General features: G+C 46.1%; 7 protein-coding genes and 1 pseudogene across 7 annotated transcripts; 4 read left to right on the forward strand and 4 right to left on the reverse strand.

The window, feature by feature from the left end:
• Positions 1-49: 49 nt before the first annotated feature.
• On the reverse strand, positions 50-2,305 carry LOC112344710 (pentatricopeptide repeat-containing protein At4g02750-like). Its single transcript, XM_024670024.1, has 2 exons — positions 412-2,305; positions 50-261 (listed from the first exon to the last, which is right to left on the reverse strand). The coding sequence occupies exons 1-2, from the start codon at positions 2,303-2,305 to the stop codon at positions 50-52; spliced, it is 2,106 nt and encodes a 701-aa protein (XP_024525792.1).
• Positions 2,306-2,431: 126 nt separating this feature from the next.
• On the forward strand, positions 2,432-5,122 carry LOC112344711 (pentatricopeptide repeat-containing protein At3g09040, mitochondrial-like). The gene has a single exon (XM_024670025.1). The coding sequence runs from the start codon at positions 2,432-2,434 to the stop codon at positions 5,120-5,122; it is 2,691 nt and encodes an 896-aa protein (XP_024525793.1).
• Positions 5,123-9,541: 4,419 nt separating this feature from the next.
• On the reverse strand, positions 9,542-10,878 carry LOC112344549 (clavaminate synthase-like protein At3g21360). The gene is made up of 4 exons (XM_024669427.1): positions 10,759-10,878; positions 10,330-10,722; positions 10,043-10,275; positions 9,542-9,972 (listed from the first exon to the last, which is right to left on the reverse strand). Exons 2-4 carry the CDS (start codon positions 10,699-10,701, stop codon positions 9,606-9,608), a joined length of 972 nt encoding a protein of 323 aa, XP_024525195.1. The 5' UTR covers positions 10,702-10,722; positions 10,759-10,878; the 3' UTR covers positions 9,542-9,605.
• Positions 10,879-11,012: 134 nt separating this feature from the next.
• LOC112344712 (pentatricopeptide repeat-containing protein At4g02750-like) lies at positions 11,013-13,824 on the reverse strand. Its single transcript, XM_024670026.1, has one exon. The coding sequence runs from the start codon at positions 13,822-13,824 to the stop codon at positions 11,569-11,571; it is 2,256 nt and encodes a 751-aa protein (XP_024525794.1). The 3' UTR covers positions 11,013-11,568.
• Positions 13,825-13,950: 126 nt separating this feature from the next.
• LOC112344713 (pentatricopeptide repeat-containing protein At3g09040, mitochondrial-like) lies at positions 13,951-16,641 on the forward strand. The gene has a single exon (XM_024670027.1). It carries the CDS (start codon positions 13,951-13,953, stop codon positions 16,639-16,641), a length of 2,691 nt encoding a protein of 896 aa, XP_024525795.1.
• A 2,713-nt stretch (positions 16,642-19,354) lies between these two features.
• On the forward strand, positions 19,355-20,388 carry LOC9658826 (annotated as a pseudogene).
• A 1,832-nt stretch (positions 20,389-22,220) lies between these two features.
• LOC112344548 (clavaminate synthase-like protein At3g21360) lies at positions 22,221-23,521 on the forward strand. The gene is made up of 3 exons (XM_024669426.1): positions 22,221-22,708; positions 22,786-23,018; positions 23,078-23,521. The coding sequence occupies exons 1-3, from the start codon at positions 22,337-22,339 to the stop codon at positions 23,442-23,444; spliced, it is 972 nt and encodes a 323-aa protein (XP_024525194.1). The 5' UTR covers positions 22,221-22,336; the 3' UTR covers positions 23,445-23,521.
• On the reverse strand, positions 23,490-24,716 carry LOC112344550 (clavaminate synthase-like protein At3g21360). Its single transcript, XM_024669428.1, has 3 exons — positions 24,332-24,716; positions 24,048-24,268; positions 23,490-23,970 (listed from the first exon to the last, which is right to left on the reverse strand). Exons 1-3 carry the CDS (start codon positions 24,695-24,697, stop codon positions 23,604-23,606), a joined length of 954 nt encoding a protein of 317 aa, XP_024525196.1. The 5' UTR covers positions 24,698-24,716; the 3' UTR covers positions 23,490-23,603.
• Between the last annotated feature and the right edge of the window lie 51 nt (positions 24,717-24,767).

The following is a 24,767-nucleotide window of genomic DNA, read 5'->3' on the forward strand; positions in this document are numbered from 1 at the left end:
GGGTGAGCTCAGTTTGAGGATTCACAAAGTCAATGTCAATCTCCTCTAATCAGATAAAAGTTTCGATGTCTACCATCGAATTGGAAAGACATGAGCTCTTTGATGCCAAGATATAGCTTGGTGCATCCATGAGCTTAATGTTACAAAAGTTTCCTTGTTTCTTTTGATAATATACACATGAAGAGATAAAACACTTGAAATCAACACTGTCTGGTGTATATGGCATGGTCTCAAGAAGTTCTTCAGCAGCTCTGATGTGGCCTGTTCTCCCCAAGGTATAAATCACACAGCAAAAGTGTTGCTTAGTTGGAACCAGCCCATAATCAACACACATAGACAAGAAATAGCATCTTACTCTCTCTAAGGAAGCAACATGATTGCAAGCAACAAGAGCAGGCACAAAGCATGTACAATCTGCATTGTAATACAGTGGAAACATCTCAAATACATGGAATGTTTCCCTGAATCTAGCACTACAGGCATAAGCACTCAGAATTGCTGACCAAGAAACCATGTTTTGGGTTGGCATTGTGTCAAATACTTTCTTTGCTTTCGAGACTTGACCATTCTGAGCGTATGCTGATAGAAAGGCATTCCACACAACCTGGTTCCGCTGGGTATTCATATTCCAAAATATCCTCTCGGCTTCCTCCACATGCCCATTGTGGGCATATGCGACAAGCATGGCTGTCCAGGATACCAGGTCCTTTTCGGGCATCATATCAAAAACACTCCTTGCTCCATCAACATCGCATTCCAAAGCATACACAGAAATAATAGAGTTAAAAGAAATCTGATTCCCTTGGAGCATACATCGATTTATCTGCTTAGCTTTCTCAAACAAACCATTTTGAGCATATGCATAGATCATAATGTTACAAGAGATAACATCCCGTTCCTTTATAAGTTTAACGAAAACTTTCTCCGCACTTTCAATGTCTCCAAACTTGGCATAGGCAGTCAAGAGGCTGTTCCAAGAAATTTGGTCTTGACAAGGCATGTTGTCAAATATGCTCTTTGTTTCCTCAGGATGCCCACTTATGGCGTTTGCTGCAAGCCGTGTGTTCCATGACACACTATCCCACTGCTGCATATTACTAAAAAATGTCTCTAATTCACTCAATTTCCCGCTTTGAGAAACTGCCTCTAAAACTATGTTCCATGACATTTGATCTCTACATGGCATGTTTGCAAAGAGACTCTTGACAAGCTCTAAACACCCGTTTAAAACACACGCTGACAACACGGAGTTCCAAGAGATTGTGTCGTGCTCTGGCATGGAATTGAAGAGAGCTCGACATTCTTCCAAGTGATCTAGCTTCTGGGCCTCGGCAGCCAGCATTGTGTTCCAAGAAACTTGGTTTCGTTGAGGCATGCTTCTAAAAAGCCTCCACGCTTGTGTGGAAAGACCTCCACGGAGCAACGCCGCCAGCATAGAATTCCACGTCATTAGCTCCCACTCTGGCATGCTTTCAAAGACTCTCTTGGCCTCCTCCAAGTGCCCAGAGCAGGCATATGCTGCTAGCATAGAATTCCACGTCACTTGGCTCCTCTGCGGAATGTGATAGAAGAGATGCTCCGACGCTTCCACGTTTCCTACGTGGGCATACGACGTCAGCAGCACATTCCACGTCACCAAATCCCTCTCGAGCATCCCGTTAAACACTCGTAAAGATTCGCACATATGCCCTGTTTGGGCATATGCCGTCAGCATTGCCGTGCAACAGACCGAATCCCACCTTGGCATATTCTCAAAAATATATTCTGCTACTTTATAATCACTTGCACGGAGGCACGTAGTCAACATGGCGCACCACGCCACCTGGTTCTTGAAGAGCATATTCTCAAAGAGGTCCTTTGCCTTGTCAATATGCCCGCATTGGGCATATGCCGTTAGCATGGAAGTTTGCGAGACCAGATCCCACTCCGGCATCCTGTCAAACATCTCTCTGGCCTTGACGTGATTCCCGTCCCTGGCATATGCCGAAAGCATCGCATTCCAGGAGAGAATCCCTCGATGCTCTTCCGGCATGGAATCAAACAGGCGCTTGGCATCCGCTAGATTCCCATTGCGGGAATATACCGTGATCATAGTCACCCAGGTGAATGTGTTTTTTGGATTCACGGACTCGAAAGCCCGTACGGCGTCGCTCACGCTCCCAGACCTTCCGTACATCTCCACGAGCTTGTTTTGTAAGAAGGTGTCGTCCGGACGAAGAGATTCCCGGATGCTTGCATCGATTCTCCTTGCGATCGACAGGCTTTTGCATGACTGGAGAAGCTCCAAAGAGAGGCTGCGATCCATATTAACATTTTCCAATTTTTAGGGTTCTTGGAGGGAAGGAGCGGCGATGGCGGCATTCTTTGCCGCGCCATCGCCGCATTGCGATCTAGCTGCTTAGAATCTTGGATCCGAATTCTGGCATCGGGCATGGATAGCACTTCTAAACAGGCTGCTGTTCTTCGCAATCCCGAGATTTCCAAGGAAGAAAAGAGCTCCTTCAAATCGGCTCTTCTTGCGGGGCTGAAATCGTGTGGGAGCTCCAAGAATCTTGCCAAGGGGAAGAAGCTCCACACGGATGCGATCGAGAGGGGCCAGGAATCGGACGTGTACGTCGCGAATACGCTCATCAACATGTACGCGCAGTGTGGCGCCATGGCCAACGCGAGCAGGCTCTTCGAAGCGATGGCTTATCACACGGTGGTCTCGTGGAATGTGTTGCTACTTGGCTATGCTACCAACGGAGAGGAAGAACTCGCGCTGGAGCTCTTTGTAGGAATGAGGCTTGAGGGGCTGCTTCCCGACGCTTTCACCTTTGTTGCCGGATTGAAGGCCTGCGCCAAGCTGGGAAAGTCTCGAAGGAATGGGAATGCTGGTGCTCGATCGAAGCTGGGGTTGATCAAAGGGAGGGCTGTCCACTCGCAAGCTGCTAGCAGCGGTCTCGACACAAACATTCTCGTGGCTTCCAACTTGGTGAGTATGTACGCACAGTGTGGAAGTTTGCTTGATGCTCGGCGGATTTTTGACAGGATGGAGACTAGTACTCGGCTGCTGGTTTGCTGGAATGTTTTGATGAATGGATACGCGGAGAATCAACCAGAGGTGGCGCTGGAGCTTTTCGGCCGCATGGACTGTGAACCGAACGGGGTGACGTTTTGCGCTGCTCTGAAAGCTTGGACGAGTCTAGCTGCGAAGGAACAAGGGGATTTGCTGGTCGATGGAAGGATTGTTAAGGTGGTGGCTTTGGCACAGGGGAAGGCTATCCACGAACGAGCAGCAAAGTCCGGTTTTGGATCGGACACTTACGTTGCGAGCGCGTTGGTGAGTTTCTACGCTAGGTGTGGAAGCGTGGAGGATGAGAAGGAAGTTTTTCGGGGGGCATCAAGTCACACAAGTGTTTGGAACGCTATGGTACGAGCCTACGTAGAAAATGGACTGGAAGAACAGGCTCTGGAACTCTTCGAACGCATGATACCGCCACCCGACGCTGTGACTTTCTTGGCAGCTCTGAAAGCTTGCGCGAACTTGGCAACCAGAGACGACGTCGATGACAAGCTCGGTAAAGTTTTGTCACTCGAAAAGGCCAGGGCCATCGACTGCGAATGTGAAAAACAGGGATTCGATCGAGATGTTTACATCTCGAGCGCGCTGGTGAATGCTTTTGCGAGATGTGGCAGCATGGTTGATGCCAAGAGAGTTTTCGACAGGTTTCCGGGGACTCAAACTCTAGTGACTTGGAACGTCCTTCTTCTCGGCTACGCAGAGAACGATGACGAAGAACGGGCTCTAAACTTATTCGCTGGCTTGCTTCGAGACAACGAACACAGCACTACAGAAGAACTTACGTTTGTCGCGGTGCTGAAAGCTTGCATAAATCTGGCTCTGAAGGAGGAATGTCCAGAAGGAAGGAAGATCAAAGGATCGTCACTTTCGAAAGGAAAGTCTGTCCACTGGCAAGCTACGCAGCGTGGATTCGAGAGTGGAACTCTAGTCGGGAACACGCTGATAGATTTTTACATGAAGTGCGGCACTCCGGTACGTGCATGGCTCGTCTTCCAGGCGATGGGATCCTCAACAGCAGTGACTTGGACGAGTATGATACTAGGATCCACCGAAAACGGGGACGCAGAGTTTGCGCTGGATTTGTTCTTCTCGATGGAGCAGTGCTGTGTTCCCGACGCGCAAGCCATCGTAGCAGCGCTCAAGGCTTGCACTGGCCTGGCAGCAAGAGAAGAAGGCCGAGTTTTGGAAGGCAAGCTCGTCAAGACTAAGTCTCTGGAGATCGGGAAGGCGATTCACATCATGGCCGTGGAACTCGGCCACGAATCGAACAGCTACGTCGCGAGCACGCTGGTGGACATGTACGCGAAGTGTGGAAGCATGGAGAACTCCCGCGAGATCTTCTACCGGAGCCAGCAGCAGCAGCGATCGGTGGTGTCATGGACGGCCCTCATCTTTGGGTACGCGGAGAACGGTGAGGCCGCGCAAGCTCTGGAGGAGTTCTCGCGGATGAGAACGGTGGAAGCTCTTCGTCCAAACGCTCAAACTCTAGCGACCGCGCTCAGCGCATGCAGTAGCGCTGTGGCTCTGGAGCTGGGACGAGCCGTCCACGCCGAAGCCTGCCGATTTGGACACGATTGCGAGAGCATCCTCGCGAACTGCCTCATGGACATGTACTCCAAGTGTGGAGATCTCGCGGCGGCGCAGCGTGTGCTCGACTCGACCGAGTTTCCCGACTCGGTGGCATGGAACACGGTCATCGCGGGGTTTAGCCGAGTGGGCGATTGGAAGATGGCGTTTGATCTCTTTGGGGAGATGCTGGGCCGCGGGATTCCACCCGTCGGCGCTACGTTTGTGTGCCTCCTCACGGCTTGCAGCCACGCCGGGCTCGTCGCCAAGGGAATGGAGTTCTTCCAGGCAATGCAAACCAAGTATGGGGTGTCTCCACAGATCGAGCACTGGACTTGCCTTGTGGATCTCCTGTGCCGCGCGTACGAGCTGGATCACGCCATTGCGCTCGCGCGGAGCTTGCCTTGCGGGAAAGCAGACGAGTTCGTGTGGACGACGATCGTTAACGCGTGCAAAATGGCGGGGAAGCATCACAAATATCAAAATTTTTAGCTCTTCGTCAACTTTGTCCAAGAACCCTAATCTTCTAGCCTGTCTATCTTTCCAAGGTTCCTTAAGTGGACTGTAAACAATATAAGGCTAAACTTCGTCCAAAACCCTAATCAAGGTAGATGGATCGACGGAAGGGTCCGCTGGCGGAAACGATAAGGGCTTGTGTCACCTTGGGCGTTGTGCTATTGTTTGTAGTAGGTGTCTTCGTGATCTCGTGGCTTGCATGGCGCGTCCATCTCCACGAGCCATGGTGCGAGTTCCAGGACGTGAAGGTCTCGTACATCAAGCTCCCTTCGAACACCACGTCGGGTCTCTTATCCAAGCTCGACTTCCAGTTCCAGTGCCTGAACTCCAAGCACCGCAACTTCGAGAACGTGATAAAGGTCAAGTTCACAGAATTCGACGTGGGCGTTAGTTACCGCGGGGTGGATCTTACAGGCCAGCAGTTTGACTTTCATAGCTTTGTGCTTCCAAAGAACGGTGTTGTGCCTGTGAAGCGGAGCGTCATGGTGAATGAGACGAGTCTTCCAATGGAACACTTGGAGCAGCTGAGGGCAGACATTGGATCTGGGAGTGTGCCACTCTCTGCGGCAATCCATGCCCGTGCTTCCTGGGGGATTAGTCAGGGTACCATGGATGCCAGGGTTTTGTGTGGATTGACTATGATTCTTCCACAGTTTGGTGACACTACCGCAACAAATATCGGTTTTGATGGCCAGGATAAGTGCCCTGTCCTTTTGTCTTACTAGTTATTAGTTTTATGTGATTTATCCGCTAGTATAGCTAGAAACGAGTTAATTTCCTTTTACTAACTACAAGAACGCTTTGTCTAACTATAAGCTTTTTTTGTAAATCACACGAAGAAATATTTATACATGGAGGATTGCCTGGACGAGCATTTCTGCTTCGAGTGTAACACAGCAGAGTTGTCTCTCCCATGAAAACGCCACCTCTTCCGTGAGCATTATCTCCACGAGTTCATCCGCAGCTTGATCTTCGAGCAGCGTTCCATCTTCATTGATCCTGAGCGCTTGCAGCCATGATGGACTGATCGACAAAGGGAAGCATTTCTTCAGTGTTTCTCTATGCAGGAGGAAAAGGTGGCGTTTCCATGGGAGAAAGGTGACATTCTTCTGGTGGATAATTCTGTTGTGTTACACTCGAGGTTTAGCACTACTTGTTCATGGGTGATCTCTACGGTCATACGAATCAGTTGAATGATGCAGTGCCACTGGTGAAGAGCATGTTATCTAAACCAAATCATGTGATATGTAGTGGTACTCATAGTACTAGATACTGTGCAGTTAGCAAAATACTATTTTGATTTTTTGACTAAATTGGAATAGTATTAAAATAACAAATATTATATTCCACTTTGAAAGAAGAATTGAGGGAATTATGCTCAGCTAGATGAATAATTCTTGTAAACTTGATAATATAAATATTTAGAAAAAATATATTCCTAGCCATAAATAAGAATAAATAATCATTAATAAAAATATTATATACAAATTATTATTTCAGGGGGTTCCAAAAGTATAATAGGGAGAGTGTGGGGGTTGGAGCCCAGTGGAGCCAGTTTGGCCAGGAAAGGCTAGTTTGGCCCAGGAAAGCCATACCCAGTGTTGGGTGATGAACTGACCACTAGGAAGTCCAAGACTAGAGTGAATACGGACCGACAAGCGGGGTAGCTTGGTGAAGTGTTCAAGAGCCGGCTCTAGTTCCCCCGGGAGATCGACTGGCCAATGCTCTCAGTCCAAGTGTGGGTGGCACTACCTACTTGGATACCAGGCATGGCTCATCGGAACCTTGCTCTAAACCCATGGTTAGAGCACCCAAAGGTGGAAGGCGGGGAGAGTACCCACAAGGCTTGTGTAATGCCACGGTGTTTTGAAATGTTGTCCCAAAGGCCCAGACTATGGAAAGGAAGAGGAGTAGTCCTCTGGTGTAGTGACCAAGGATACAGTCGTGTGGTGAGAAAGTCCTAGAGGACCGTGGGACTTAGTGGTCAGGCCTGTGAGCCTTGATCCAGGGGCAATGTTGGTGAACACAGCCATGGGTAGAAAAGGACTTGGTGGGGACCGGAAAGGGGATATTGGGGAGGGTTATTCCCCATATCTGTGGGCATCTTAAGAATGCTAAGGAGTGGATCTGGGATGATCACTCATGGACGGATGGCCTAGTCTTTGAGAGATTGGACTGTGATGTGGGTGGTGTCAGGCCACCGATATGACCAACGTGAATGGGCATGGCCTTAGTGTAATGGGCTGATATGCTAGTGGTACCTTAGGGTGTCGGTCATGGGATCGGACACGTGGAGCACTTGGACCAAGTGCAAAGGTTGAGTGGCGGAGATGCCATTCTCGGGGCTAGCAAACCCAAGTCCAAAATAGGACTTATGGAGGTTGTGAGTGAGACTCCTCTAAATGGTCGGAGGTGTGGTTAAATGACTAAAGTATAATGGAAAAATTAGTCACTTACAGGTTGGTTGTATTACTCAGTGGGCTTTGAAGTTTCAAATATATGATTTTGATGTTGTTCATCGCTTGGGATGTTCTATGGCTGATGCTAATGCCTTTCTCGAGCTTCTCTTTCTTCTTCACTCTTTTCTCATGTTTCTAACGAGCTTATTATTTCAACATTTGTAGATTTTCTAGATGAGGATTTTGTGCCGTCAACGGTTATTGTGCTTAATGTTCATTGTCCACAAGGTGCAAAGCAAGATCTACCTTCTCTTTACGAGGTTCACGAGGCTCAAAAAATTAAGTTATGGATTCGAAGGCTTCAAGATGGGTTTAAGATTTCTGCATCACTTACTGATAATTTGCCATTCTAGCATTTACATTCTCAATATCAATTTGAAGACCTTTTTTATTTTGTGGGGATGGATTCTGATGATCATTTACGGCTGGTGGTGCATTCAATCTTTATTCCACAGTTTTTCCATGCTTGCCATGGTTCTCTTATTTTAAGTGGGCATATGGGACATCATCATGTGACCGAGAAGCTATCTAACTCTTTCTATTAGCCAAAAATATTACATGATATTATCCAATATGTGTGTAGCTGCATTTGGTGCTAAACTCATAACACTCCCCATCATGTTACATAAGGATGGTTGGAGTCAATTGTAGTTTCCCGTCCATTTGAGTTGGTGGCATTTGATTTTATGGGACATTTTCCATGATTGACTACTAGCAATGAATATGTTATTATTGCTTTTAACTATTTGACTAATTAGGTGGAAGTTGATGCTTTTGCTAGCACCCATACAACTGTTGTTGGATATTTCCTTCTCAATCAAGTGGTGTTCCAAGATTTTTGTCCAGAGTGGATTCTTTTGGATAATAGTTTTATATTTATGGTTGAGGCATTTCATGTTTTGACGTCTTGGTTGGGGATACGCCACACTTCACGAATGCTTATCATCCACAGTTAGACAGTTTGGTGGAATAGCTCGGTTGGACATTCAAATGGATGATTGCAAAGTACATGAACTTTTAGCATTCAGATTGGGATAGTTATTTGCCATCTCTTCTATATACATATGTCACAAGGGTGCAAAGTTCTGTTAACACTACAACTTCCATCATCGTCCACTTATGGAATACAAAGTGAATAACTTGGTATTAATCCATTTTCCCCATTTTATGGTATGTGGTTTAACTAAAGAGTTCCTTGCTTAGTGAAAAGGATTGTATTGAGTGTTGTGGCAAGTTGAATTGCAAGTTTATGAGGTTTTGCATGACATCCAATAAGCTAATCCTCTAGAAATTGTGCATATGCAATAATTAAAAAACTTCGTACAAAGGGATTATGAATAATTAATACCACCTATAGATCTACTAATACCTCCTCCTAATGTTCTCTAGATCCCAGTCTATCTACAAAAGAACTTTAATGGTCTTCCATTATTCTGAGATAAAGTCCAAGTATACAGGTACAATGCTATATATTAATATTAGCATAGTGGGATTTTAATAATTGTTAGATTGGTTTTAATCCAGACCCCTTGCTCCTATATATAAGCTAGGGTTTTTAGGTTAATTAATATGCATATTTTCTGTATTCCCTCTCCATATTTCATACACTTATAATTGCAAATAAATATAATTCAATATATATATATATATAAATAAATATTAATATTAACATTACTTTATTTTAATGTTAAAATTAATTTAAACATAAAAACAAAGAAATTATCCAAATTATTAAAAATTTATTTAAGGTTACATTTTTTAATAAATATTTTTCCATAAATATATAGCAAAGATAAATACTATAATCTTTTACCCACTAATTCATAATTTTACATGATTTAATTCATTAGTCTGTCATAAAAAAATTCCTATATAGATACAGCAATTATAGTTGTCTAGCCATTTTATGAAAGAATCAACAACTCCAAGAGACCAATTACACCAATAAATATTTATATTCATGAAGCAAGAGGACCAATCACACCGAGAAATATTGATACTCATGAAGCAAGTGAAACAAGAATTTGTCGCTCCCTGGAGAAGCATTTCTCCCTTGAGTGTAGAACAGCAGAGTTGTCCACTAAAAGGATGTCACCTTTCTCCCATGGAAACGCCACCTCTTCCTTAAGCATTATCTCCACGAGTTCATCGGCAGCTTGATCTTCGAGCAGCGTTCCATCTTCAAATTTGAGCGTTGTTGCTGGCAAATCTTTGTGCTTCTTGCGGACCTCCACGAAGAAACCAATGGCCGAGAAGAATGCCATCCTTCCAGCCGTGTCCTTTCTAAACAAGGGAGCCACTGGTTTTCTCTCGAGAAACACTCCTCCGTCCGGAAGCCAAGTCAGACCAATGTTCTTTTCCGCGGCCCTGTATCATCGAAAGAAAGCTTTGATGAGTGAGCCCCACGGATTAAACTTGAACAGAGGACGTTTCTTACTTGATCTCGGCAGATTGCTTGTCACCGGCTGAAAGTCGTGACTTCCAGGCGTTCTCGCTTAAGAAAGAGCAGTGAACAATGCGCCCTTTGTCGCGAAGTTGCTCTGCTAAGTGATCTCTCTCAAGAATTCGCTTGTAAACGACGTGACCTGGAACAATCGGAGTGGCTCCTCCAGTTCCAGGCTCTGGAGCTTTCTCCGCAAAAAATATGACCTTTTCCGGTGGTTTCTCAAGCTGGAACACGAAGAAAAAGTAGATGTGAAAGAAAAAAAGAAAGAAAGATCTTACATAAGCTGCCTCGTTGTGGTAGCCAAGGTACCAATCCAGCGGGAAATCATTGGCAGTGAAAACCTTTCCAAAGACTTTCTTTCGATAAGCCCCTCCACCCATCTCCAAGTAAGGGTACTCCTCCCATCCCAGCGCATCGATTATGGAGTCAAGCTCCTGCGCTGTCCATACCTCAAATCCTCGCAGCAAAACCGCGCCACTCTTGACTAGCCATTCCTCCAGCCGCGATCGCTGCTCCTCAATTCGCAGCGCGCCAGCGAGCGCTCCAGCGTCCTTGGGAGATTCATCGGCGGGAGCGAGGACCAGCGGGAATGGCGATCCATCCTCGAGCTTCTTCTGGAAAGGGAGGGATACTTGCGAGAAGGAAGCCATGATTGTGCCACGACTTTCGAGAAGTCTAGTTGTATTATAACATTATTGACTTTTGAGCCCTCGCAACCTCTGTTCTCAAGCAGGCGGAACTCGCGTGTTACGTTCGGCTCGCTCAGCAGCAGATGCTCCAAGTTCACACCCGGCCTCAGCTCGTTCGCAATTCGCAGTGCTACGTTCCTCTGCTCCTCAGGACATCGTGAGGCGAACAGCCAGCTTCAAGCCACTCATTGCCCATCCGGTCAAAGCTAAGCTTGTGCTTTCGGGATAAAGCCAGTACGGGCATACGGCCTTGCCAGAATCACGTCTCGTGGACGGCCATGATTGCCGCATTTTCTCTGCGGGGAAACCTGGAATATGTTTGACATGCCCAAAAAGGGCATGTGGAAGAGGCCAAGCTAATTGTTGATTCCTTGCCCGAGCAAGATCAAGTCTCATTGAACGCACTACTCTCTGCGTACACCGCAAAAATGGAAACTCAATCCATAGATTCTCTCTTGCAGCATGAGCTTGCCAGCGAGTGGGACGTTGGGAAGAGGGTTGCGATCGCTACACTAGTATTGGAAAACCAAGATGAGGATCCAATTGCTGGTGAGACTTACTCCTTGACAAGCAAGAGGTCACCATGATTAAACTTAATGGACAGCGGCGCCGCTTATTCCACCAGCATGAATGTCTCCATTCCACATTCCAAACGGGACAAAGAGTGCTGGCAGCCCAAGCGGCAAATGCCGGAAAAGCTACGCCATCTTTCGTATGCTGAGGCCGGGTGTGGACTTGGAGCAGCAGGAAGTAAGCGAGCTCCGCCGGGCTGAAAACAGGGGTGAGCTCAGTTTGAGGATTCACAAAGTCAATGTCAATCTCCTCTAATCAGATAAAAGTTTCGATGTCTACCATCGAATTGGAAAGACATGAGCTCTTTGATGCCAAGATATAGCTTGGTGCATCCATGAGCTTAATGTTACAAAAGTTTCCTTGTTTCTTTTGATAATATACACATGAAGAGATAAAACACTTGAAATCAACACTGTCTGGTGTATATGGCATGGTCTCAAGAAGTTCTTCAGCAGCTCTGATGTGGCCTGTTCTCCCCAAGGTATAAATCACACAGCAAAAGTGTTGCTTAGTTGGAACCAGCCCATAATCAACACACATAGACAAGAAATAGCATCTTACTCTCTCTAAGGAAGCAACATGATTGCAAGCAACAAGAGCAGGCACAAAGCATGTACAATCTGCATTGTAATACAGTGGAAACATCTCAAATACATGGAATGTTTCCCTGAATCTAGCACTACAGGCATAAGCACTCAGAATTGCTGACCAAGAAACCATGTTTTGGGTTGGCATTGTGTCAAATACTTTCTTTGCTTTCGAGACTTGACCATTCTGAGCGTATGCTGATAGAAAGGCATTCCACACAACCTGGTTCCGCTGGGTATTCATATTCCAAAATATCCTCTCGGCTTCCTCCACATGCCCATTGTGGGCATATGCGACAAGCATGGCTGTCCAGGATACCAGGTCCTTTTCGGGCATCATATCAAAAACACTCCTTGCTCCATCAACATCGCATTCCAAAGCATACACAGAAATAATAGAGTTAAAAGAAATCTGATTCCCTTGGAGCATACATCGATTTATCTGCTTAGCTTTCTCAAACAAACCATTTTGAGCATATGCATAGATCATAATGTTACAAGAGATAACATCCCGTTCCTTTATAAGTTTAACGAAAACTTTCTCCGCACTTTCAATGTCTCCAAACTTGGCATAGGCAGTCAAGAGGCTGTTCCAAGAAATTTGGTCTTGACAAGGCATGTTGTCAAATATGCTCTTTGTTTCCTCAGGATGCCCACTTATGGCGTTTGCTGCAAGCCGTGTGTTCCATGACACACTATCCCACTGCTGCATATTACTAAAAAATGTCTCTAATTCACTCAATTTCCCGCTTTGAGAAACTGCCTCTAAAACTATGTTCCATGACATTTGATCTCTACATGGCATGTTTGCAAAGAGACTCTTGACAAGCTCTAAACACCCGTTTAAAACACACGCTGACAACACGGAGTTCCAAGAGATTGTGTCGTGCTCTGGCATGGAATTGAAGAGAGCTCGACATTCTTCCAAGTGATCTAGCTTCTGGGCCTCGGCAGCCAGCATTGTGTTCCAAGAAACTTGGTTTCGTTGAGGCATGCTTCTAAAAAGCCTCCACGCTTGTGTGGAAAGACCTCCACGGAGCAACGCCGCCAGCATAGAATTCCACGTCATTAGCTCCCACTCTGGCATGCTTTCAAAGACTCTCTTGGCCTCCTCCAAGTGCCCAGAGCAGGCATATGCTGCTAGCATAGAATTCCACGTCACTTGGCTCCTCTGCGGAATGTGATAGAAGAGATGCTCCGACGCTTCCACGTTTCCTACGTGGGCATACGACGTCAGCAGCACATTCCACGTCACCAAATCCCTCTCGAGCATCCCGTTAAACACTCGTAAAGATTCGCACATATGCCCTGTTTGGGCATATGCCGTCAGCATTGCCGTGCAACAGACCGAATCCCACCTTGGCATATTCTCAAAAATATATTCTGCTACTTTATAATCACTTGCACGGAGGCACGTAGTCAACATGGCGCACCACGCCACCTGGTTCTTGAAGAGCATATTCTCAAAGAGGTCCTTTGCCTTGTCAATATGCCCGCATTGGGCATATGCCGTTAGCATGGAAGTTTGCGAGACCAGATCCCACTCCGGCATCCTGTCAAACATCTCTCTGGCCTTGACGTGATTCCCGTCCTTGGCATATGCCGAAAGCATCGCATTCCAGGAGAGAATCCCTCGATGCTCTTCCGGCATGGAATCAAACAGGCACTTGGCATCCGCTAGATTCCCATTGCGGGAATATACCGAGATCATAGTCACCCAGGTGAATGTGTTCTTTGGATTCACGGACTCGAAAGCCCGTACAGCGTCGCTCACGCTCCCAGACCTTCCGTACATCTCCACGAGCTTGTTGAGTAAGAAGGTGTCGTCCGGACGAAGAGATTCCCGGATGCTTGCATCGATTCTCCTTGCGATCGACAGGCTTTTGCATGACTGGAGAAGCTCCAAAGAGAGGCTGCGATCCATATTAACATTTTCCAATTTTTAGGGTTCTTGGAGGGAAGGAGCGGCGATGGCGGCATTCTTTGCCGCGCCATCGCCGCATTGCGATCTAGCTGCTTAGAATCTTGGATCCGAATTCTGGCATCGGGCATGGATAGCACTTCTAAACAGGCTGCTGTTCTTCGCAATCCCGAGATTTCCAAGGAAGAAAAGAGCTCCTTCAAATCGGCTCTTCTTGCGGGGCTGAAATCGTGTGGGAGCTCCAAGAATCTTGCCAAGGGGAAGAAGCTCCACACGGATGCGATCGAGAGGGGCCAGGAATCGGACGTGTACGTCGCGAATACGCTCATCAATATGTACGCGCAGTGTGGCGCCATGGCCAACGCGAGCAGGCTCTTTGAAGCGATGGCTTATCACACGGTGGTCTCGTGGAATGTGTTGCTACTGGGCTATGCTACCAACGGAGAGGAAGAACTCGCGCTGGAGCTCTTTGTAGGAATGAGGCTTGAGGGGCTGCTTCCCGACGCTTTCACCTTTGTTGCCGGATTGAAGGCCTGCGCCAAGCTGGGAAAGTCTCGAAGGAATGGGAATGCTGGTGCTCGATCGAAGCTGGGGTTGATCAAAGGGAGGGCTGTCCACTCGCAAGCTGCTAGCAGCGGTCTCGACACAAACATTCTCGTGGCTTCCAACTTGGTGAGTATGTACGCACAGTGTGGAAGTTTGCTTGATGCTCGGCGGATTTTTGACAGGATGGAGACTAGTACTCGGCTGCTGGTTTGCTGGAATGTTTTGATGAATGGATACGCGGAGAATCAACCAGAGGTGGCGCTGGAGCTTTTCGGCCGCATGGACTGTGAACCGAACGGGGTGACGTTTTGCGCTGCTCTGAAAGCTTGGACGAGTCTAGCTGCGAAGGAACAAGGGGATTTGCTGGTCGATGGAAGGATTGTTAAGGTGGTGGCTTTGGCACAGGGGAAGGCTATCCACGAACGAGCAGAAAAGTCCGGGCTTGGATCGGACACTTACGTTGCGAGCGCGTTGGTGAGTTTCTACGCTAGGTGTGGAAGCGTGGAGGATGCGAAGGAAGTTTTTCGGGGGGCATCAAGTCACACAGGTGTTTGGAACGCTATGGTACGAGCCTACGTAGAAAATGGACTGGAAGAACAGGCTCTGGAACTCTTCGAACGCATGATACCGCCACCCGACGCTGTGACTTTCTTGGCAGCTCTGAAAGCTTGCGCGAACTTGGCAACCAGAGACGACGTCGATGACAAGCTCGGTAAAGTTTTGTCACTCGAAAAGGCCAGGGCCATCGACTGCGAATGTGAAAAACAGGGATTCGATCGAGATGTTTACATCTCGAGCGCGCTGGTGAATGCTTTTGCGAGATGTGGCAGCATGGTTGATGCCAAGAGAGTTTTCGACAGGTTTCCGGGGACTCAAACTCTAGTGACTTGGAACGTCCTTCTTCTCGGCTACGCAGAGAACGATGACGAAGAACGGGCTCTAAACTTATTCGCTGGCTTGCTTCGAGACAACGAACACAGCACTACAGAAGAACTTACGTTTGTCGCGGTGCTGAAAGCTTGCATAAACCTGGCTCTGAAGGAGGAATGCCCAGAAGGAAGGAAGATCAAAGCATCGTCACTTTCGAAAGGAAAGTTTGTCCACTCGCAAGCTACGCAGCGTGGATTCGAGAGTGGAACTTTAGTCGGGAACACGCTGATAGATTTTTACATGAAGTGCGGCACTCCGGTACGTGCATGGCTCGTCTTCCAGGCGATGGGATCCTCAACAGCAGTGACTTGGACGAGTATGATACTAGGATCCACCGAAAACGGGGACGCAGAGTTTGCGCTGGATTTGTTCTTCTCGATGGAGCAGTGCTGTGTTCCCGACGCGCAAGCCATCGTAGCAGCGCTCAAGGCTTGCACTGGCCTGGCAGCAAGAGAAGAAGGCCGAGTTTTGGAAGGCAAGCTCGTCAAGACTAAGTCTCTGGAGATCGGGAAGGCGATTCACATCGAGGCTGTGGAACTCGGCCACGAATCAAACAGCTACGTCGCGAGCACGCTGGTGGACATGTACGCAAAGTGTGGAAGCATGGAGAACTCCCGCGAGATCTTCTACCGGAGCCAGCAGCAGCAGCGATCGGTGGTGTCATGGACGGCCCTCATCTTTGGGTACGCGGAGAACGGCGAGGCCGCGCAAGCTCTGGAGGAGTTCTCGCGGATGAGAACGGTGGAAGCTCTTCGTCCAAACGCTCAAACTCTAGCGACCGCGCTCAGCGCATGCAGTAGCGCTGTGGCTCTGGAGCTGGGACGAGCCGTCCACGCCGAAGCCTGCCGATTTGGACACGATTGCGAGAGCATCCTCGCGAACTGCCTCATGGACATGTACTCCAAGTGTGGAGATCTCGCGGCGGCGCAGCGTGTGCTCGACTCGACCGAGTTTCCCGACTCGGTGGCATGGAACACGGTCATCGCGGGGTTTAGCCGAGTGGGCGATTGGAAGATGGCGTTTGATCTCTTTGGGGAGATGCTGGGCCGCGGGATTCCACCCGTCGGCGCTACGTTTGTGTGCCTCCTCACGGCTTGCAGCCACGCCGGGCTCGTCGCCAAGGGAATGGAGTTCTTCCAGGCAATGCAAACCAAGTATGGGGTGTCTCCACAGATCGAGCACTGGACTTGCCTTGTGGATCTCCTGTGCCGCGCGTACGAGCTGGATCACGCCATTGCGCTCGCGCGGAGCTTGCCTTGCGGGAAAGCAGACGAGTTCGTGTGGACGACGATCGTTAACGCGTGCAAAATGGCGGGGAAGCATCACAAATATCAAAATTTTTAGCTCTTCGTCAACTTTGTCCAAGAACCCTAATCTTCTAGCCTGTCTATCTTTCCAAGGTTCCTTAAGTGGACTGTAAACAATATAAGGCTAAACTTCGTCCAAAACCCTAATCAAGGTAGATGGATCGACGGAAGGGTCCGCTGGCGGAAACGATAAGGGCTTGTGTCACCTTGGGCGTTGTGCTATTGTTTGTAGTAGGTGTCTTCGTGATCTCGTGGCTTGCATGGCGCGTCCATCTCCACGAGCCATGGTGCGAGTTCCAGGACGTGAAGGTCTCGTACATCAAGCTCCCTTCGAACACCACGTCGGGTCTCTTATCCAAGCTCGACTTCCAGTTCCAGTGCCTGAACTCCAAGCACCGCAACTTCGAGAACGTGATAAAGGTCAAGTTCACAGAATTCGACGTGGGCGTTAGTTACCGCGGGGTGGATCTTACAGGCCAGCAGTTTGACTTTCATAGCTTTGTGCTTCCAAAGAACGGTGTTGTGCCTGTGAAGCGGAGCGTCATGGTGAATGAGACGAGTCTTCCAATGGAACACTTGGAGCAGCTGAGGGCAGACATTGGATCTGGGAGTGTGCCACTCTCTGCGGCAATCCATGCCCGTGCTTCCTGGGGGATTAGTCAGGGTACCATGGATGCCAGGGTTTTGTGTGGATTGACTATGATTCTTCCACAGTTTGGTGACACTACCGCAACAAATATCGGTTTTGATGGCCAGGATAAGTGCCCTGTCCTTTTGTCTTACTAGTTATTAGTTTTATGTGATTTATCCGCTAGTATAGCTAGAAACGAGTTAATTTCCTTTTACTAACTACAAGAACGCTTTGTCTAACTATAAGCTTTTTTTGTAAATCACACGAAGAAATATTTATACATGGAGGATTGCCTGGACGAGCGTTTCTGCCTCGAGTGTAACACAGCAGAGTTGTCTCTCCCATGAAAACGCCACCTCTTCCGTGAGCATTATCTCCACGAGTTCATCCGCAGCTTGATCTTCGAGCAGCATTCCATCTTCATTGATCCTGAGCGCTTGCAGCCATGCTGGACTGATCGACAAAGGGAAGCATTTCTTCAGTGTTTCTCTATGCAGGAGGAAAAGGTGGCGTTTCCATGGGAGAAAGGTGACATTCTTCTGGTGGATACACTTGAGGTTTAGCACTACTTGTTCATGGGTGATCTCTACGGTCGTGGTACTCATAGTACTAGATATTCCCTAGCATATACTGTGCAGTTAGCAAAATACTGTTTTGATTTTTTGACTAAATTGGAATAGTATTAAAATAACAAATATTATATTCCACTTTGAAAGAAGAATTAAGAGCTAGATGAATAATTCTTGTAAACTTGATAATATAAGTATTTAGAAAAAATATATTTCTAGCCATAAATAAGAATAAATAATCATTAATAAAAATATTATATACAAATTATTATTTAGAAATATAAATATATTTTAAAAATACCTAACCCAGAATAAATTAATTTTTTTTCTATTATTAATAATATGTTATATGTAAATTCAATTACTTAGAATATAAAAAAGACTATTTAGATAAATTTATTTAATTTTTTTCTATTAACACTTGAAGTTTTGCTAGACATTGATAAAACTAAGTCAATCCACATTTGATATAAAATCACATGGTTTTGGATTTTATATGTTTTAGTGATATTTTGCTACCTAGATTTAGTCCAAAAGATAATAATTTTTTAAATACATATGTTATAAAAACTATAAATTCAAATCTTATACTCCATAGACAGACCATTTCTACAGAATATAATTTTCTTATTATATTTGTAAATATTTTTAAACTAAATTATAAAATTTAATTTTGAGCTAAAATATTCAAAGATTATAATAAATAAGTATATATAAAGCATTAAAAATAATAAAAAAATTATTCACATGAAAAAAATAACAGTCGATAACCCATTAAACAGAATTCTATTCTAGTGATGCCACCAAAAACATACATAATCTATCACCTCATTTGTCATTAGTTAAATTAGTAATAGCATTATTCTACTACTATAAGGAGCAAACGCCGAACTTTGTGGGCCGCCGGATCCAGCCAATCACAGCCGTCCGATGGGGGGTAACTGTAAAGGGGTTATTTCTTTAACCACGTGTTTGAGAATAATCGCGCTGATGTTTGCTCCCGGCCAATGGGAGGCAGCCAAGCCGCGTGGGGCGGGACGGCGACGCGTGAGTGTTGACTAGAGATTGCTGCTCCAGGGCGTCACTCCGGGCAGGATCAAGTAAGTTGCGGCCCTTGGAGCGTGCTGTGGACCGTGATTTCTTCCGGTGTAAGCAAATCCACTCCCAAATTGTTGCTGCTGGCTGGGATTCGAGCTTGATTGTGTCTACTGCGCTGATTGACATGTATGCCGCGTGTGGCAGCTTGCGAGGCGCGATTCGTGTGTTCCAAGGGATGAAGACAGTAGTAGCAGGATTTTTGCTCCTGGACGAATTCTTTGTGGCCTGTGACAGGCATTACGAATGACAGCAGGGATCTGGCCAATCATAGCCGTCCGATGGGGGGTAACTGTAAAGGGGTTATTTCTTTAACCACGTGTTATTGCGGCCCTTGGAGCGTGCTGTGGACCGCGATTTCTTCCGGTGGGTAAGCAAATCCACTCCCAAATGGTTGCTGCGGGCTGGGATTCGAGCTTGATCGTGTCTACTGTGCTGATTGACATGTATGCCGCATGTGGCAGCTTGCGAGGCGCCAGTTGTTAACTAGGATTCTTTGTGGCCTGTGACAGGCATTGCAAATGACAGCAGGGATCCTTGTGTCGACACCTTTCGCACAGCAACACTGCCAATGCTTAAGCACTTTGGTGTTCCAATCGAATTCCTAGAACTCAAAGTTGTTGCCTGCGGAACTCCTCCCTTGGGTGGCAGTGAAGTCGTCCTCAAAGTTCCCATTGTTCCCAAGAGCCTCACGGTCAGTTTCTCCAAACTCCTCTTTTTTTCTTTCTCTCCTCGCTAAAAATCCTTCGCCAAGCTGCTACATGGGTGGATGAGGGCATGGTGAAACGTATCTGAGGAGTGAGTTACTCCACACGCATCTCACCTCATATGGCCAATCAAATGTGGCTTGCTCCCCGACGTGTACATCTTTACTGATCACTACACTGGTTTGGAGTCCGGGAAGTAAGTTCCATGATTTTGTGCTGCAAAGTAAACTTTTTTCATTTTGCTTCTTTTGTCATGGCACAGATCTCCGGGCTATGGGATCTCACTGGTGACAAAAACGACCACCGGCTGCATTTTAAGCTCCGAGTGCGCGGCTACGCATTCAGGAGCATCCGAGCTCCAGCTTCCAGAGGACCTGGGGACACAAGCAGCCATGTCCTTGCTACAGGAGATAAAGCTGGGAGGAGTTGTAAATTCAACTCACCAGGTATCTATCTGTGAAGCTGGAAAGGAAAGAAGGCGATCTCACAAACTTTCCTATTTGCCATACAGGGGTTGCTGTTCATCCTCTGTGCTCTGTGCCTGGAAGATGTTTCCAAAGTCAAGGTCGGGAAGCTCTCTTCTTATGATATCAAGACGCTGCAACACATCAAAGAATTCCTGGGAGTGCAGTTTAGTATCAAGCCTGACCCGGCGACAGGCATGGCTCTACTTACGTGCATTGGAAGTGGCTTCCAAAATCTCTACAGGAAAGTTTCATGAGTCACTAGGGCCATAGCTCTAACAAAAGGAAACTGAATCAGTTACATGGAACTTTTTCTTACCACGCTAGAAGCCATTGGTCTTTTCCAGTAGCAGCGCGTCCACTCTCCTTGATGTGCACAGCGATTCCAGCTGCGGCCTCAAACTCCAGCTAGCCATCCACGACGATCATCTGCCTCTCATCATCATCATCTGCTGATGCTCCCACTGAAGATAAGAAGCTGGAATACACTTTGGACGCGTTCACTATGTCCGTCACTACCAGCCAGGGGCTCTCGAAGTCCAGATGGCGATGAGCTCCCGGAGGAACTTGAGCATGCAGCTGAAGATCGAGAACATTTTCCCATTAGATGTCTCCCGCATCAAACGTTGATGTCTTTTAGTGACTCAAGAACAGTGTAAGGCATGGGCATTTTAGACACAATCGGCTGAAAAAGCGTCTTAACCTGCAAAGAAGTCCAATGAAACCAGTTCCAGTTAATAAGGAGATATTTTGTATCTCCCGAACTATTTTTTGCTGTATATCCTGATGAAAATGGCAGTAAGAGGTGTGAGAAAAATTCCAAGTTGAACTAACTCACAGTGAAACCCTGCCTCCCCCCCACCGCAATATAGACTGTAGTTCAAAGTTCGTTACTTGAGAACAAAGAGTGAAAACTAAGTCATGATGAGAACTCCCCAAATCTTATGAACCGCACAAATCTAACTTAATTTTTCACAGGCACTTTGCACAGGCATCTGCCTATCCTCACTCAAAAGTAGTCACTTTACTTTTAGACCACATTAGATCAAAAGTGCAAAAGATCAAAATGTTGAAACCATATTAGAAGTTAAAAAGTAAGGTTTATTACTAAATGATTAGGGTTTCTCTCAAACAGACATCATTTTTTGGCTAAATCACAACTGTGGGGGGCTTTAACAATAAAAGTACATATTTATATTTTTATATGTAGCCTTAGTTATTTATAATTATCAGAAAAACTACGATAATGTATGTAGTATTTGATTAAAAAATAATATTTTAAAATATTTTTACTAATTTATTAGTATATAATACTATGGAATATAATATTTGAAATTATTATATATATTTATAAATAATTATTAGGTTGATTGGATCTGGGTAGTAATATATTAATGTTCCTAAAAACTTATTGTTTTATATTTTGAGTAAAACTTATAATTAATTAATGTCTTGCAGTAATTATTCTCTTTTATTTGTTTTTTATTTTTTATTTGTCAATTTGTTTTCTAAATATATTCATATTTCCAAATAATAATTTGTATATAATATTTTTATGAATGAATATTTTATCTTATTTATGCCTAGGAATATATTTTGTCTAAATAGTTATATTATCAAGTGTACAAGAGTTTATTTTTTTTATTCATCTAGCATTTTCTAGGCATAATTCTCTCAATCAAAGTGGAATATAATATTTGTTGTTTAAATACTATTCTAATTTATTTTTTAATATATTAAAAAATAAAAAAAATATTTTGCTAATTACACAGCATATGCTGGGCAAGTGCTAGTATATTATAACCCAAAATCTTTTGATACCACACTTCCATCATAATGGCAACACATTTAACAAGAGATAGAATCTATTGTCAGAGTTTGGCTAACACCCAATGTCCAGATGACTTATATAATATTTAAATTTCAAATTAGCTAAAGTTTTTAATCTTTCCTGATGAGTCTTCTCTGACTGATCAGAGTGAATGTCCAACTTTTTGCAGCAATCCTTACAGCTCCTTCCACTAAGAAAGAATAACCTTTCTGGAAGAATAACTTTTGGACAACGAGAAAATGAATCAATTTATTCTGCACATGTTTAAAATCAATGTTAAAGATGTTAGTGCGTTCCTTTCTCATCAGATCTGTGGCCTCCAATTAGTGCTTCCCTTTCCATGGCCAGGATCATGCACTCCCTCTGATAATGAATTTTTTGAATCAATAGTGGTATAGTGGTTGTGATCTCGTGCGTTTTAAGAAACGCTCGATCATGGCTTCCTTCTCAAAAATATCCCTCTCTTTCCAGAAGAAGCTCGAGGATGGATCCCCATTCCCGCTGGTCCTTGTTCCGGCCCACGGTTCTCTCAAGGACTCGGGAGCGCTCGCCAGCGCGCTGCGAACTGAGGAGCAGCGATTGCGGCTGGAGGAGTGGCTACCCAAGAGTGGCGCGATTTTGCTGCGAGGATTCGAGGTATGGACAGCGCAGGAGCTTGACTCCATTATCGATGCGCTGGGATGGGAGGAGTACCCTTACTTGGAGATGGGTGGATCGACCAATCGAAAGCAAATGTTTGGGAAAGTTTTCACCTCCAATGACTTACCACGTCAATATAACATTGGCTACCACAACGAGGCAGCTTATGTAAGGTTTACTCGTTCTTTTCTCTTTTTTCTAGAGCGATTCGCTTTCTATTTCTTTGTTTCCTCTTCGTGTTCTAGCTCGAGAAACCACCGGCAAAGATCGCATTTTTTGCGGAGAAAGCTCCAGAGCCTGGAACTGGAGGTGCCACTCCAATTGTCCCAGGTCACGTCGTTTACAAGCGAGTTCTTGAGAAAACCCATCTAGCAAAGCAACTTCTCGACAAAGGCCGTCTTGTTTACCGCGCGTTTCTAGACGAGAACGCCTGGAAGTCGCGACTTTCAGCCGGGGACAAGCAATCCGCCGAGACCAAGTAAGAAACTTCCTTTCTTCGAGTTTTTTGGGCTCAAAACTCTCCTCTCGATGATCCAGCGCCGTGAAGAAGCAATTGGCTATAACCTGGCTTCCCGACGGAGGAATGATTCTCGACAGCAAACTACTGGGTCCCCTGTTCCGAAAGGATACTGCTGGAAGGATGGCATATTTCTCGAGCCTTGGGTTTTTCGTGGAGTTTCGTAAGACGCATAAGGATTCGCCAAGAACAGCGCTTGAGTTTGAAGATGGAACGCTGCTCGAAGATCAAGCTGGCGAAGAACTCGCGGAGATAATGCTGGAGGAAGAGGTGGCGTTTCCATGGGAGAAAGGTGACATTCTTCTGGTGGACAATTCTGCTGTGTTACACTCGAGGCAGAAGAGCACGTCTAAGGAGCGAGAAATTCTTGTTTCTCTTGCTCGATAAGTGTCATAAGCTTTTACTTTAAAGTTCTAGATCGTTCGAAAAGAATTTAAGAAAATAAAGAGCGATTACATTTTGTTTGCACATCTTTCAGAAAAGCTAAAACCTTTCAACGCAAACTTTTCGAACTATCTAGAACTTTAAAGTAAGAACTTATGCCACTCATTGAGCAAGAGAAACAAGAATTTCTCGCTCCTTAGACGTGCATTTCTGCCTCGAGTGCAGAACAGCAGAGTTGTCCACCAGAAGAATGTCACCTTTCTCCCATGGAAACGCCACCTCTTCCTCCAGCATTATCTCCACCAGTTCGTCGGCGGTTTCATCACGGAGCACCGTTCCATCCTCAAACCTGATCGTCGACTTCGGAAAGTCCTCCTGCATCTTGCGGAACTCTACGTACGATCCGATGCTGGTGAAGATCGCCATCCTTCCAGCACTATCTTCTTTAAACAATGGCTGCAAGGGCTTGCTCTCGAGAATCGCACCGCCTTCGGGGAGCCAAGTTAGAGTCATGTTCTGCTTCATGGCTCTAGAACAAGAAAGTCAGACCTCGCAGGACATTAAAGTATCGCAATCTTGTGGAAAGTTGAGAAAGAATTCGCTTGCCTGGTCTCGACGGTTTGCCTGTCCTGGGTTCTCAAAGCTTTGTCGCTGAGATAGGAGCGAGTTACAACAGGGCCTTTGTCGAGAAGTTGCTCGGCCAAGTGTTTTCTCTCAAGAACTCGCTTGTACACGACGTGCCCTGGAACGATCGGAGTGGCTCCTCCAGTCCCAGGCTCCGGAGGCTTCGCAGCGAAAAATGCCAGCTTTGAAGGGAATTTCGTGAGCTAAGAACACAAACAAAGCGCTCTTTGAGATTCAAGAACAAACAAAGAGATGAACTAGCTTACGTAGGCTGCCTCGTTGTGGTAACCAACGTACCAATCCAGGGGAAGATCATTAGCGGTGAGAACCTTTCCATGGACCCTCTTTCGATTGGCCAGTCCACCGAGCTCCAAGTAGTTGTACTCCTCCCATCCCAGGGCATCGATGATCGAATCAAACTCCTGCCCCGTCCATACGTCGAATCCTCGCAGCAAAATCGCGCCGCTCCTGATCAGCCACTCATCCAGCTGCGATCGCTGCTCCTGGATTCGCAGGGCGCTGGCGAGAGCTCCAGCGCCCTTGGGCGATCCTTTCGCCGGCGTTAGAACCAGTGGAAATGGCGATCCATTGTCGAGCTCCTTTTGGAAAGGAAGATATGATTGCAAGTACATCGCTGACAGTAGCGAGTGAGCCATTATTTAGGGCCACACAAATGGAGCGTTTTCATTGGCGGGAGGTTTG

This window comes from Selaginella moellendorffii, unplaced genomic scaffold (assembly GCF_000143415.4).
Source record: "Selaginella moellendorffii unplaced genomic scaffold, v1.0 SELMOscaffold_5, whole genome shotgun sequence".
Taxonomy (NCBI): Eukaryota; Viridiplantae; Streptophyta; class Lycopodiopsida; order Selaginellales; family Selaginellaceae; genus Selaginella; species Selaginella moellendorffii.